The 16,784-nt window shown below is 37.2% G+C and overlaps 1 protein-coding gene across 1 annotated transcript in view; it reads right to left on the bottom strand.

Annotated features, from left to right (window-relative positions):
• PRDM5 (PR/SET domain 5) overlaps nucleotides 1–16,784 on the bottom strand; it is a 224,758-nt gene that overhangs the window by 185,544 nt on the left and 22,430 nt on the right. The window contains exon 2 of the mRNA XM_059169390.1: nucleotides 12,480–12,563. Within this exon, the coding sequence (XP_059025373.1) occupies nucleotides 12,480–12,563 (84 nt within the window). The remainder of the gene's footprint in view (nucleotides 1–12,479; nucleotides 12,564–16,784) is intronic.

Genomic DNA, 16,784 nt, shown 5'->3' with positions numbered 1-16,784 from the left:
TGGGCATTTTAGCTCACTGTTCTGTTCTATTTATTAAAGTAAACTTTTTGTTGAAATGTAACATAATTACCAAAAAAATGCAGAAACGTTAAGTGTATAGATAAACGAATCTCTCAAAGGAAACACACCAACGTAACTAGCAGACAGATCAAGAAACAGCACCCAGAAGACCCTCCGGATCCTGCTCCAAAGTCACTATCCTCACAATGAGGTAACAGCAATCTTGATTTATAATTTCATAGATTAGCCTTACCTTTTTTTGAAATTTATATAAACAAAATCATGTAGACTCTTTGTCTCCAGCTTCTTTCACGCAATGTTATGTTTTTGAGACTCATCCATGTTGTTTAAGCACAGTAAACCTTTACAATACACTGCATTTGACTATTTATTGACAGGTGGACATTTGGGTTATTTCCAGTTTGGGACAACCTCTCATCATGCTGCCAGGAAAATTCCTGTACATGGCTTCTAGTAAATATATGAACATATTTCTACTGGGAATGCACTTAATAGAATTGCCACATTGTATCATATTCAGCTCTAGTAATACCACTAGTTTTCCAAAGTGATCGTATTGATTTAAAAAACCCAGAACCTTGGGGCGCCTGGGTGGTTCAGTGGGTAAGGCCTCTGCCTTCAGCTCAGGTCATGATCCCAGGGTCCTGGGATCAAGTCCCACATTGGGCTCTCTGCTCAGCAGGGAGCCTGCTTCCCCCTCTCTCTGCCTGCCTCTCTGCCTACTTGTGATCTCTGTCTGTCAAATAAATAAATAAAATCTTTAAAATAAATAAACCAGAATACTGTAAATGAGCTTCAAATAATCCTTGCAAATATTTGACATGATCTGTCTTTTTAATTTTAGTCCTTCTGGTGAATATATCATGGCATCTCATTATGCTTTTAGATTGCATTTCCTAGATGGCTAATGAAGCTGACCATCACTTCATGTTTATTGGCCATTTGGATAACTTATTATGTGAAGTACCTATTCAAGTGTTTGCCCATTTTTAATTTTTTTAAAATCAAATTGTAGTTCTTAATATATTCAGGATACAAATTCTTTTTCAGGCATATGCATTATAAATTTCTCCCCCTTTGTCATTTGCTTTTTTATTCTCTTTACCACATGTTCTGATGAAGAGTTCTTAATTTCACTGCTCTCCAATGTGTCATTTTCCCCTTTACAGTGTTTATTGTTAATTTAAGAAACCTCCACCTACCCTAAGATCATAAAGGCATTCTTCTACATTTTCTTCCAAAGGTTGATTGTTTTTACCTTACAGGTTCGCATTTATAATCACATTAAATTGATTTTTCATATAAAACATGAGTTAGGGGATAACTCTTTTTCCATAAGGATATCATTCTGACCCCACACTGTTATTGAAAATTCCATCCTTTCCCTACCGTATTGATAACATCTTTGTGAAAAACAGTGTCTACTTGTCTTATCCTTGTGCCAACACTACAGTATTAAACTAGAATGCCTTTATATTAAGTCTTGATATCTAATAGTGTAAGTCCTCCAATTTTGATCTTTCACTTCAAGGCTGCTTTGGTAATTCATATCCCTTCGGATTTTCACATCAATTTTACAAACGGTTTCCACCAAAACAATCAACCAAACAACAAAACTTGTTAGAATTTTTAATGAAACTGCATCTTTTGAAGTCTACTGACTTATGCTTTATGTATATGGTTAATTGTGGTAAACATTCCATGGGCATTTGATCAACTGTCATAGGATAGTATTCTATGTATGTCAGTTAGGGCATGTCTATTAATTACATTGACCAGATTACTTCTTTGCCTTTCCAGTTTTATCTTCTTGCTTATGCTCTTAGCAGTTGAGTCAGATATGTTTAAGTCTCCCATTAGGATTGTGTTTGTCTATGTCTTTTGCTAGTTCTTTCAGTTTTTGCTTTCCCATTTGATTATATATATGTTATATATATTATATACATATAACACATATACATACATACATATATATATATATATATATATATCTTTTAGTATACTAACCCTCTTCGTTTCTAGTAATGTTCACTTCCTTAAAGTCTACTTGTCAAATACTAGTGAAGTTACATCTGATTTCTTTTCATACGCATGATATATCTTTTTTCATGTTTTTATTTCCAGGCTTTCTGTGTCTTTATATTTTAAAATTGTCCATTAAGGAATATCACGTTGGTTTTTGCATTCAATCCATTAATCATTATTAATTCTCTTAATTGAAGTATTTAGTCCATTTAAATTTAACATAATTATTGATCTAGTTGGATTGATAGCTACCATATTAGTATTTACTTTCTATATGACCCAATTGTTTCTTTTTTCTCACTACTTGCCTGATTTCTGCATTAAGAGAATTCTTTTATTATCCAATTTTTTTCCTTTAATTTACTTGTTAGTTAAATAATCTTTTACTATTATTTTAGAAAATTTAGTTAAATCTACTTGATGATGCCAGAACTTTGTAACTCTTAAATTCTGTTTCCCTTTGCCTTTCAATTTTTTTCTTATCATTATATAAACTGTACATATTTTTAAACCCCTAAAATATTATAATTGTTTAGTATCACCAACATTTATATTTATTCACCCAAATATTTACCCTCTGTTGCTATTTACTCTATTCTGCATTTCTATGCTTCCATCGGAATTCATTTTCTAGGATTTCTTTGGTGTGGCTAAGTTGGGTTTTGCCTATCTGAATACATCTTTATTTGCCTTTAATTTTTTGACAAAAACTACTTATTAAGCAAATCAAATTTGGAAGGTCTTAAATTTATGAAGGAAAAAACTTCAAATCCTTTATAATATACATTAGTTTTACTCTAACAGAGAAATTTATACACACTTTTAAGATTTAGAGCTATTTTGAAAGAAAAACACAATTTAAAAATAAACAGGAAGAAATTTACAACAGAAAATGTCAATTCTAAAAAGTCTTACACAATTTGGATGATTCTTCATCAAGTGGCAGAACTCGTCATCATTAGAAAAAAATTTATTTTAAAGGTACCATGATAAATTTAATTAGGCATGCCCAAAGACAAGTCATGTTGTCTAAATACCCACTTAATGCCACTTCTTTTCAAATTTGCAGTTGCCCATCCTCTCTCCCTTTTTTTAACATTAAATACTTGAACACCTCAAAATTAGCCTTTCCCTGTTTACTATAATTCCATTTCATTGGATTTTTTTTTTAATTTAGCAAAGTGATAATGTATAGGTATATACATTATATAGGATAGGATATAGGGTATAGGATATAGGGTGATAATGCCAAATGTCCATATTTATATAGAGACATAGAATATGCTCCTAGCCCTTTGGAGAAAAGTAGAAGTCAAGGATTTTTAAGCACAAGGATGAACACTCTCTAGATTTCAGGAGAGCAAACAGAGAAAATTTTCTTCTTTCCCACAGCGCATGATATGTTATTTCCACACCAATGCATTCACATTTTTGAGACAAAAAAGGATAACAAGTAACTTGGATCAGAAATGGATAGACACTTTTTCCCGTTATATTTTGCTCAAGATAGTTTCCCATAAGTAGAGAGTCATATCATAAAGAGAAGAAAAACATTTTTAAAAAATCATTAAAACAAAGCAATCAAACACAAAAGCAAAAAATACAGAAGGTGGTAACTTGATCTCAGAAAATATAAAATTTTGAGAAATAAAAGGAAGGCTGGAATCTATTAGTATTCTGTTAACCCACTTCCGGTCTTCCTATTTAGTATTTCTCGTTCTTCCACATCATCACCATTTTCACCTCCTTCTCCCTTTATCCTCATCCTCTTCATCATCAATATGTTACAAGTTTTATTTATTATTATGAAAATCAGCTTCTTCTCCTTCCCTTCCTCTATCATCCATATAAGAAGTTAAACTGTTCTTTAATAATTGTCCTTTAATCTGACCAAATAGCACTTATTATGAAGTCTCCTAATTCACCTGCTCCTGCATCCAAATCACTGGTGAACAAGGTGAAGAAAGTTGGAGATTTTTCATGGTACCTCTTCAAAAAAACTTTATTTTGTATCTGACATGAATATTTCATCAAGTACTTCCTAGATTCCCATTTGATCTCAGTCAACACTGAAAATGGATCCCCACTCTTACTGAGATGAATGTATTTTAAAGTAAAGATTTTCAGCAAAATTTTTTTTAAAAATTTATGATTCAAAATCTTCAAATTCTGTCACTTCAGTTTTCAGAAATAGTTCAGTATCTCTTCCTTCTTCTCCCTGAGCAAGGTAGTCATTTGCACACAGTTGACACACATTACCCCAAAATTTGGGATTTGGGAAATCAGTTATGGCCTCTTGTTAACTGTCTGCAAAGTTTGTTACACTTTTGTTTTACTTTGAAAGTTTTCTCACTGGTTTGTTTATAAAGTCTATTTCAATTTACACATCTGTGTATATAAATGCCTCCTATTGTTTTTTCCCTCTCTTCAGTGAGTCTAGAGTGGCAAATTTTTCCCCTGGCCAGGAGTTGGAAGTGGTCTTGGGTTGCTCATTTGAAGAGAGGGTAAAGACTTAAGGTTAGGACTAATGGTGTGAGAGAAATCCAAAACACCAGTCACATAGGGAGATGTTTATATTTGAAGATGCTCAAATAACTATGCCTTCACATTTTAATATTTTTGCTGGGTATATAATTCTAGATTGGCAACTATTTTCTATCACCCTAAAGATATTATATAGTTGTTGATCATATTTATCATCATACTATCTTTTCTGTCAAAAAATCACCTTTTGGTTTATTTATTGGTGTTTCGAAGGTAAGTTCTCTGTCTCTCTCTCTCTCTCTCTCTCTCTCTCTTTTTTTTTTTCCTGGCTGCCTTTAAGATTGCCTTAGTTTTCAACAGTTTTACTAAGATACATCTGGGTAGATTGGTTTTTGTTTTTGCTTTTTTTCTCTGATGCTGCTTAAGACTAACAGAGCTTCTTCAGATAAGGTTTTTAAAGAGTTCTAGAAAATTCTCAGCCGTTATCTCATCAAATTTGCTTCTGTCCCATTTTCTTCCTATTGCCCTTCAAATGCTAAAAAGTCGTAACATTACAGATATATTAGATATGTTCACTGTCTCATGTATTTATTTTTAGTCCCTGTGCTTCCTTTTCATTATTTTCTATTGACTTTTTTTTCTCATTAAACCTATCATTTGCTCTGTCATATCTAATATCTAATTCAATTACTGAGTTCTCAGCTTCAGTTATTATATTTTTTCTCTCTTAGAATGTCCACTTGACATCTATACATCTTAATTTTTTTGGCAAAATTCCCCATCTCATTATTTCATCTGTTTCATCTTTCCTTTGTTTGCTAGAACATATCAGTCATGATCATTTTGAAGGCCTCATTTGCTAATTCTAATCAATATCTGAATACAATATCTGAAATGTGTTGTCAGTTTCCATGGTCCAGCTTTTCTTTCAGATTTAGTCATATGATCCTATCTCTTAGCATCAAGTCATTTTTTAAAAAGATTTATTTATTTTAGACAGAGAAAGAGAGAGCAGGGCAAGAGGCAAAGGGAGGGGGAGAGAATCTCAAGCAGACTGTGCTGAGCATGGAGCCCAATGCAGGGCTCAATCTCATGACCTCAGGTCATGACCTGAGCTGAAACCAAGAGTCAGATTGGGCTCACGGGTGCCTAAGCCACCCAGGCACCCCTCTTAGCACTGAGTCATTTTTAATTAAGTGCTGGATGCTGTATATTAAGAAACTTTGGAGAATCCAGGTAATATGTTTCTCCAGAGTAGGTCTACTCTGACTTCTGCCAGGCAGAGTAGAAAGCATTCATCACAAACTAATTAGGGAGTGAGCTCACTGGAGGCTGGGTTGCAGGTGTGGCGGGCTTTAGCCATTCTCAGTCAAGGACATTCCTACAACACAGAACTGCAGTGCTTCCAACTGAAAGCGCTGTGCAGAGAGCCCCTCCTCAGCAACATGAGACTGCAGGACACTCCACTTCTTGGAGGGCGAGAATTCTACCACTAAACCACCAAGGCACCGATACATTCCACTTTTTGAAAGTGTGTGACTGAACTTTAGCATTCTGCTGTGCAGTTTCATAATTCTGCAAATGTCTTGAAGGGGAATCAGCAATGTTTTTAGTTCCTTTAGAGCTCTAATCTCTACCTGTTCATCTATGCTCAAACAACTCAGCTCTACATGGGCTGAAATCAGATGTTCAGACTCTTGTTTATAACCCAGAATCCAATATCCCAAGTGAAAAGAGGCTGCAGGTTGTCATTTTACCTCTCCACATTTTCCCTCTAGAACCTTAGACATTCTGGTATTCCCTGCTACAACAGCTCTGATATTATGCAAATCATCTTTGTATTGAATCTGTCTTCATAGATCTCAGCAGTAATATTGATGTGTTCAAGTTCCTATCTGACATGCATTTTCTTGCCCTATTTTCTTTATATCATTTCATTTCTTCATATCATATTACATATTAAGGATGTTTTATGTCTAACTTTCCCTATTAAAACACAAGTCCCAAGAGAACAAGGGCTTTACTGAATCCTCAGGGTAAAATCAGGCTAAATATTGACTGACCCTGGTATTCTTACTTACGCTATCATGTTTCACTTATCATGACTACTTTTGTCATGTAAAGACAATGCCAGGGCGCCTGGGTGGCTCAGTGGGTTAAGGCCTCTGTCTTCAGCTTAGGTCATGATCCCAGGGACCTGGATCAAGCCCCGAGTCCGGCTCTCTGCTGGGTGGGGAGCCTGCTTCCCCATGTCTCTCTCTGCTTGCCTCTCTGCCTACTTGTGGTCTGTCAAATAAACAGATAAAATCTTAAAAAAAAAAAAAAAAAAGACAATGCCCATTTTTTCTCTGTAAATATTCTAAATGTCCTTATTGTTTTTCAGTATGAGAGAAGAAAAAAACGAATTCTACATTTACATATTCTTAGTCAAAAACTCTTACTCCCCTCTCTTCATGTTTCCTTACTTTCTCCTCTATAAGAGAGAGAAATTGGGAGCTATATTTCCTCGGGTTTCTCCATGGTTCCTTGCCTTCATTTGACTGTTGAGACCCTGATGGTCATTCCTCTCTCTGTCTGACTCCCTGCTGTAGTAAGGAGACCTACCCTCAGTCTCAGGATGTGCCTTCTACAGCAGGCTGCAGACCTGTCTGTCTCTATCCAGGCTCTCTGGTCTCCCACATTCTGACTCTGCTACAAACAAAGCCTGGGAGTCAGGCCACACTTCTCATCTCAGTCGAAGGGCAAATATATTCAGAATCTACTCCGCAGGCCCCTCTTGCCTGCAAAGACCAGGATTTAAGAAGCAGAATACAAAGTCCCCACTCTGACCATGGGTTCCAGTCATATTCTCCAATCCAGGTCTTCTGGAGCCAAGAACTTAGAAGTTACTCAATGCTCAGTAATGAGGTAGATATTTTAATCTTCAACTGGCTCCTATCTATTCTTCCTTGGCTAGAACCAAAGAGAAACAGAAGGGTTATTAATTAGGACACATCGCCAGTGTGTAAGGTCTGGGGGTTGGGAAAGAAGTTCCCCCAAAAAAACCATATTTAAAGAGCAATCACTGAAGGGGCCCCAGTTCACCTGGTATATACATTTATTTTGAAATAATAATTTACTCTAACTGTAGGACATTAACAATTCTTATAAACACAAATCTTGTCATCATATTTCCCTAGCTGAAGGCATGTTATTTACCCAGAGATACAAAACCTTTTCTACTGACAAAAATAAATAAAACTACAATTATTTGATATTTTGCATTTTGTAATATACAGCTACCAAGCAGAATGTAATGACTAATAGCCCTGGTAATTCCGCTAGGCCCAGATGTAAAAAATGTAGTTTTCCTCATCAATCCTCAAGGCAATAGATTTAGAAAAGTAAACAAATGTAAAATGTTTTAAATGTCATTAAGTCACAATCATACAAGTAAAGCTGATTCCTCTCATACATGCACCCTACAATGTGTTACTTCTGGAATCCTTACAAAACCACAAGCTCCTTAAGAGTAGGAGCACAGACTTTTCAAAAAGCAAAGTTTAAGTCTTGTGTTGCTTGTCTCCTTAACGCAGAGAGATTACTTTTCTACCAAATTATAGACACGTTTCTTCTAAGGCTTAATAGCAAGAAATCAACCCGTATCTAAGTCAGAGAGATTTTATATTTTCCTATAAAAACATCACCCAGAATTTAGATATTTTACTTGACTCTCCAGGTTTTACCTGGTTCTCTGGGATTCTGCATGTTGAGTTCTTAACTAGCTAACCGCAAGACCAATTTGTCCAGATGCCCATCCTCTGTATGACTACCCATCAGTAGTACTAAACTGTAGCACGTTTTCTGGCTCAACCTGCATCAGATCACACCACTGAGTACCCAACTACACCTGCTGAAATGTTCAAAGACTGAGAGGAACATGCACCCAGCATGAGTAGGAGAAGGGGGATGGGACTGAGTCCTTTGTGATCTCACAATAGATGCAAAGTATAGGAACAAATGACTCCACTGGAAATAGCAGGAGGACACCGAGTTTTGAGAACTTACCAAACCAGTTTCTAGACAAAAACTTCCTATAGGCAATACAAAGGGATGCCTTGGAAAAGGAAAGGAAGACCCACTGAAAACAGAACGTAGGTGTTTGTGGAGGATTCAAGCAGACACTGGATTCACCAGCAGCCACTCTGGAATACCTGAATAATAGGCAGGTGAGGAAAAAGTACAATCTGTATTGTATTCTACAAAATTTAAAGGTATGTATGTGCAGGAAGCATAATAACCCAGAGCCTAAAGAGGAAGTATTTGCACTATGCCTTGAAATACTGAAGAAGGTATTATAGAAAAAGAGCTCTTAGAGATTACAAAACAAAGGATGATTGAGTTTTAGCCACAATACATGAATGGATTTTGGTCTTAGAGCAAGTTTGAGCAGGTACAGACTGGAAGGAAATATACTTCAAGCTCCAAATGACCTGGAAAGAAGTAGACGAAAAGACTTTCTACAGAATAGAATGCAATACAGACACCTGGGCTCGTGCCACTATATGATCCAAGGGAAGGAAGTATTTACTATCAGGCACTGGTTTCCAACCTCAAGCTCTGTGATTGCCCTCAGGCCCAAGAAAGAAAGAAATCTTCTATCAATGCACTTAATTCTAAATGAAAAGCAAAAATCTGAGGTTACCAACAAGCCTTAAGGACAGATGAGACTGAGTCTCTTCAGACCTGAATTTCAAATTCTGGTGGCCAACACAGAACGAGGCTGAGGTGCTGGTGAATTCTCTGAAGCAGTGGGCATCAATAAATTTCCAACCTGTACTTTTGGAGGAAGAGAAGGAGGTTGCAGCAGACAGTATCAACTGATCCCATTCGATCCCTTTATATCCACAGGGGCTCGCATACACATGTAGGCTCATTCCTAACCGGGCCTTCCAAGTTTTTTGGCATGAAATGGCCACCTAAGGGTTCCTGGCCTTCTCCACCAGAACTGCTGGCCATAAGCCAAGTGTAAAGAGAGACTGAGAAAGGGCTATGCTACATGCTCTTTCACATGACACCATTTTCTAGACTGTCCTAAGGATCTGGTTCATGTCCCATAACCACACTAGACAAGATTAACTACTGGCTGGAGAAGGACAACCTGTCTGAGAACACCAGGCGGTTCACTTTGTAGCTATCTGCCAAATTAGAAATGACTTAAATAACCAGTCCCAAAGCACCCATCGGAGAGGGTAAGCTCACTACTTCCCTCTGAAAAGACTCAAATGGCTCCATGAAGGGAAAACTGAAGAAGGAGCAGTTATTCTCCTTTCTCTCTGCTCCTTCTGAGTCTGGCACCTCCAAAGCCAAACAACAACAATGGACTTCACTTGAAAAATCAAGGCTGAGAAGCAACTCATTCGGTTAACTTAAAAGTAATAGTATTAAGGCTAGGAATTCAAAAGATGTTAATTGTTTTTTAAATATTCCCCCCAGAAGGCAAACTACTGAGAGGTTTTCCCTTGTCCTGCCCCCAAACCCACCCGCTCCCCACCCCCTCACCCCCCACCCCCAAAGCCGCCAGAAGCAGAGCAAAGACTGGCTGACTATCTAAACTGAAAACCAGACTAGGAAGAGAAAGAACTAGAGGAAGGAGTAGAAGGCCATGTGAACTAAGGGGTTAAAAGGATCAAAGGTCTTAGATGAAAAGAACAGGCTCACCAGGGAAGACTCTTATCAATACTCTTCTGAGTTGCATAAGAAGTACAAATATTACTTATTCAAAATCCGGATATTAAATAGCAAGTAAAATAAAACAGAGATGAGCAATCACTAAGTGAATGTAACATTACCTGAACCTACAATGTATAAAATCAATAGTTCTTTGGGCAGCAGAGTGAGAGGACAGGGGTAGGGGTGTGTGAAAACAAGTACTAATGTAAAATCATTAACGGCCCAGGAGAAGGGTGATCCGCTGCTGAAATGTCAGCTACGGACCAGTTCACAAACAGCCTGCCTGCATTTCCTATAGGCAAGGATTTCTTTCAAAATAAAAATTACAATCATTATCTGCTTCACAATTCATAACCAGCTGTGCAAAACATGAACTCATCACACTAAAATTTTCAGAACAAACCTCAAAAGCCATTAACAACCTCTTAAATAACTGCTATTGGTATGTTTATGACTTATTTAGGCAATCTTTTTGTCACATAGATTTGATTTCTGAAAACCTTCACAATAAAAAAAAAAATTTACTGAGAAAATTAAGACCTTATAGAAAAATAGTGAAAGACGCCAAAAATATGTTTATATTTATAAAATAAACAACTAAAACAGCTTGTTAAATCAGGCAAATCAAAAACATTTTCCACTTCTAGTGAGGACTATAGTATGAATTTCCGTTTTCCATCACCCGCACTGTAGAAATCTTTCAAGAATCTCTTCCTCAAGCACCGTTCCCCACCACCAGCAGTTTTAGCAATATGGATGATGATTAAAAATGTATTTTGTTTGCAGGTAATACACTACGATGGCTTTCTGAGTCAAACTGGCTAGCCTATAGTAACCAGTTATTTATCAACTATTACACTAATTGTAGCTATAAAGGTTTTCTGCAAATGTGGTTAAGACCTACAATCAGTTGACTGTAAGTAAAGGAGATTACCACCAATGCTGCATATGGTGGGCCCTCATCCAATCAAAGGCCTTAATTGTCAACCGAGACCTGCCTCAAGACTGCAAAGTCAACTCCTATCTGAATTTCCAGCCTGAAAACCTGCCCTATAGATTCCAACTTGCTACCCCAAAAATCATGTGAGCCAATTCTTTGAAAAAAAAACCTATATCTATATCTATATATCTCCAACCTATTGGTTCTGTTGCTCTGCAGACTCAAAGTGACAAATACACATTCAGAGACTTTTTTTAATTTTATTTTATTTGTGTGTGTGTGTGTTCCAAAATTCATTGTTTATGTACTACACCCTGTGAACCATGCAATACATTCCCTCCTTAATACCCACCACCAGGCTCACCCATTCTCCCTCTCCCCTCCAAAACCCTCCATTCCTCTCTCAGAGTCCATAGTCTCTCATGGTTTGTCTCCCCCTCAGATTTCCCCCAACTCACTTCTCCTCTCCATCTCCCAAAGTCCTCCATGTTATTCCTTATGTGCCACAAGTAAGTGAAACCATATGATAATTGACTCTCTGCTTGACTTATTTCACTTTTTATGTGTAAGTCTCTACCTCTTGATTCTATCCCTTTCTGATTTACTGATCCTACTTCTCAGCCCTACCCTACTCATGGAACCCACCAAATACAGTTCTTGGAAATTAGTTTTTTCCAAGTGTTTGCTTTAACAATCTCTATACCTTTACTTCTCTATTTCTCTCCCTCAGGCCCTTCTTTTTCTAATGACTAGAAAAGAACAGCAACAAATATACTTGGCATAAACTAAGATGAAAATTCTTATACAGATGTACATTTGCATATACAGATCCCTGCATTAGGGAAATTTCAGATTGCAAAAGACTATCCACAAAATCACAGTTCTTGAAATATAGTGGTGTTTTCATTCCAACACAGAGCTCAGAACTGTTTCTAAGAAATCAGAATTACAACTGGGAAATAAAAGTTAAAGGAAAGGTATAATTTCATTTACAGAAATTAAATTCTTAATCCAGTCCAAGAACATGCTTATTTTATAATCCAAACATCCTTATGCATGAAAACTCCTTTTTCAATGATAAACTGTAAACTTCAGAGTTCTAGAAGAATTGTCTAGTAAGATATTTCAACAGTATTTTTTCAATGCTAAACTTTAAAGTTACTCGGGTCCCTTAAAAGTGAAACATTCCAGCATTTAAGTAGTCAACTGGAATCAATACCTATTAATTTAGCCTTGTAAATGCACTGAATAGTATAAAGAAAAACATTAAATTTTAAAATAACAAGGTCATCCTTACCTCCCACATCAACCTGTAATCCATATTTTCATCCAAGTCTTCAGGCATTCTCTTCTCTCCAGCGAAGGGTCCAAACTTCTCACCCTGAGTAGTGATGATTACATTGAAAAGGGATTAGTGCAATAATCAAGTTACTAAAATAAACTTGTTTTTTTCCTCCAAATCTGCATGCCCAATGAGTGAGATACATTTAAAGTATTACCTAATTTATACAACACAAAATATTTACATATTAAAATCCAACTTAATCTGTTTTTAGCTTAAGAGCCTGAATCCACAATACAGGAGCCAACATAAAAGGGTTAAATTGTATAACATTCAAATTATGACAAGGCCTCTGGCAAGTGGTCTTAAAATGACAAGCACTGAGTTTTGTCTGACTTGAGAGACAAGCCCACCAGGCAGAAAATCACCTGGTTTCCATAAAAATCACAAATTCATCCCAATTATGAACAAGAAAGAAGTAGGCTTGCCATTCTCAGAGGAAGATTGTTCATAAATAAAGTTAAAATTCCCCTGTCAATCTTTCCAACAGCCAAGGCAGCACACTGGAAACCAGAGGTTCTCAAAAGGCAGGCTTTAGAGCCCACCTGGCAAGAGAATCAACATGGACACTTATTTCAAATTCAGAATCCTGGGCTTATTAGAATAAGAATCGCTCAAAGTGGGGCATGGGGAGCAGCGTTTTCACAGGTTCCCAGGTGAGAAGCACAGGGGCTGGCTCCTGCAGTTGCTTGTGAGGAGGGTTCCAAGGCAAGAGACATTGTATTCTCAACAAAGGCAACCAAAGCAGAGTTTGTAGAGACACGGAGTGGGGCTGGGTTTGTCCAGCCACACCTTCTGCAAAATGTGTGCAGAGAACACTGAGCCACGTGTGCCTTCCTGAGAGACCTCCAAGCCCGCCTGTGCCAGTCTTCAGTGGAACCCTTCCCTTCCTAAGACAAAGAAAACTTCAATTAAATCTCCAGGGTGGGGCACCTGGGTGGCTCAGTTGGTTAAAGCTTCTGCCTTTGGTTCAGGTTATGATCCCAGGGTCCTGGGATCAAGCCCCACATCGGGCTCTCTGTTTAGCAGGGAACCTGCTTCCTCCTCTCTCTCGCTCTCTCCCTGCCTGCCTCTCTGCCTACTTGTGATCTGTGTCAAATAAATAAATAAATAATCTTAAAAAAAAAAAAAAATCTCCAGGGGAACTTGATAAACACTGTTGGAGGGAAAAGCAACCACCAACCAAAGCAATGCTTTCAGGAATAGAAATTACTTAATGAACAACAGAAAACCCAACTCCTGGAAATAGTAACATGTTAAAGCTTAAAGGAATTACAGCTAACTAACCCAGCCCTTCATTCTACAACTAAAGACAAGAGGTCCTGAGAAGCTATCAAAATGGTAGCACCCAGAAGACACATTCTTTAATGTTAATTTAGGGATAAAAAATAGCTACAAATATTCCTCAAATCAAGATTATAATCCTAATATAACCCAGGCACAAGCACATCAAAGAAACAAGAAGACTGCTATTTATAGTAACATGGAGTTATTGATACAAAGTTTAGCAAGCAAATTTCAGAGGCTGAAAGCCAGCTCTGCTTCTTCCACTCTTCCTGCCTCACTAGCCACTTCATGCTAAGACTAAGCACTAGGCATCAATTCTCAAGCAACTACCATGATGCTTTCCTTTTAAAAGTAGTCATTTTTCATCTCAACATGAGACCTTATCAGTATTTAATGGCAGTTAAGAAAAGCTGTATAAGTAATTGAAGAAATGATGCCCCTATGTTGCTCAGTCCGTTAAGCATCTGACTCCCCATTTAGGCTCGGGTCACATTCTCTAGGTCGTGAGATAGGGTCCTGTGTCAGGCTCTGCACTCCGAGTAGAGTCAGCTTGAGATTCTTTCTCCCTCTCTCTATCCCCCTATGTTTGCACCCCCACCTCGTACATAGGCACACTTGTGTGGGCTCAAGTGCTCTCTCAATCAATCAATAAAATCTTTAAAAAAAAAAAAAAAGAAATGAAAGAATAGGGGAAGGGAATTAATACATTTAATACAATTAATACATAATACTTGAACTACTATGGGTCACACTCCAAATAACACTATGTGGGAATTTCCCCATTTAACAGTGAAGGACATGGAGAATCAAACAGTTAAAGTAACCTGCTTGATAAGATCAACCACCCAGCAAAGATCAGAGAAAAGCTTAGGAACCACTGGTTTATTCTGCTCAGGCACTGTCTGCTTCACCACACCACCACTCAAAACCCTCACAATAATTGGATGACCCAATCCCCAGGCAGCTCACCCCTCTCTTCTTACTTTCCATTAACTACAACCTTTAACAACTACATGGGCCATCCTTGCCTTGCTCATAGTAGTCACTCGATACATGGACTCTTGTACTGAGTGACGAAACTGACGGATTGCTGTTAAAGCCAATGTGGGGGGCGCCTGGGTGGCTCAGTGGGTTAAAGCCTCTGCCTTCGGCTCAGGTTATGATCCCAGGGTCCTGGGATCGAGCCCCGCATTGGGCTCTCTGCTCTACAGGGGGCCTGCTTTCTCCTCTCTCTCTGCCTGCCTCTCTGCCTACTTGTGATCTCTCTCTGTCAAATAAATAAATAAAGTCTTTTAAATAAATAAATAAATAGCCAACATGGAAGACAGACCAAAAAATAAGGTGTGTTTTTGGTTATAAATTTGAGGATTTGGTATTAATGCAGGTAGTTCACCTTTTCACTACACCTAACCACATATTTAGTGTTTATCAATCATTACAGAAGATAATAATCTAAGTACACACTTTCTAATGCAACTGATCTACCCATGCCAGTCAGTTTCTCCCTGCAGTACACATTGGGAAGGGAAAAAAAAAAAAAAATCAAGTCAGCAGTGTTCAAAGGACTGAAGAGGAGGGATGGGAACCCAAATAAGTGCACTGGAATCAGTTAAAAAGACTGCTTGGTTGTGTTCTAGGAAGATTATTAAAAGAATTACAGATCTGAAAATTCAAAATAAGAATCAGGACTCTGATTTTAAAGCCTCACTATTAACAATGAACAAGCACTCTATCCTAAACTCAAAATACCAAACTAGAATAAAATGGCTTTCAACTTTTTTCTTCAACCCACAGTTAAGAAATACATTTTGTATAGCAACTTGGCATAGTCACATGAACACATTGAAACACACAAAACTAAAATATAAATTTTTTGAAACAATACTACTCTTACTCTTCTGGTTATGTTATGCACTTTCACTTCACTTTTTCAAAAATACCAGCTCTGACCCAATAAGTTAACTTCACAACTCATTAATAGCTTGCTATACAGTTTGAGAAACAATGACATAAAAACATACAAAGAAAAAAAAACATACAAAGAGAAGGCAAATTTCTAAGTAGGCCAGTGAGTATATTAGCATGATCTGATCAACTAAACTTGAGTTCCTGTAGCTCCAAGATTACAAAAATGTAAATAGCCAACTCTTAATTATCCTTAGTGCTTATGATATGAAAAAAGTACAAATAATTAAAACAATTTATATTTGACTTTAGAGGAAAATTTTGTACTTACTGGACCCACTCTCACTCTGAAGATCTCCCTAAGGATCCTACCTAGCTATCCACCCCTTTTCTAACTCCTTGTTCATCCTTGTTTCTACTATACAAACAGCACTTTCTTCTAATTGTAATTTTATTGCATATTCTGCTTTATTCACTTACCATTACCCATGTGAAGTCTAACCTAAGAGTAAGCCTCTTCTACTTTAGTGGGCTTCAAATCTGCTTGGGTAACCCACCTGTAAAAGGAAGATTTGGGGTACACACCCCAACTATATGTGATTATGTTTTTTTAGTTGAACCATATGAAATTACCAATATTTGACATTTTCAACCTACAAAATGAAAATTTTTCATATGATTCATTATAATTAAACTATATATACATATTCATTAGCATAACTAACACCAAAAGTGAGGTTTACAACCAATGGCAGGAAGAAAACCAGTATATCAAACTATATCTTCTTGAAAATTCAAAAATTTTTGGCTGACATGATTGGTTTTACTCTCTGTGATTAAGCTGTTGAAAATCTATTAGCAGCAGGAAAACTGTCAGTAGTACTGTCTTCTTGCTGTTCATGTATGATTTTTAACATTACTGATGTTACCTTCATTGTCAAGAATTTTCCTAGGATTCTTTATGTTAAGGGATCACTCTCTCTAAGGGGTCACTATCTCAAATGCTTACAAGGTCAGGCCCGAGAGCAGCACAGGATCTGTCATCCAACAACGAACATGTAAAGGATG

This window comes from Mustela lutreola, chromosome 1 (assembly GCF_030435805.1).
Source record: "Mustela lutreola isolate mMusLut2 chromosome 1, mMusLut2.pri, whole genome shotgun sequence".
Taxonomy (NCBI): Eukaryota; Metazoa; Chordata; class Mammalia; order Carnivora; family Mustelidae; genus Mustela; species Mustela lutreola.
This window is presented reverse-complemented; position numbering and strand designations above follow the sequence as displayed.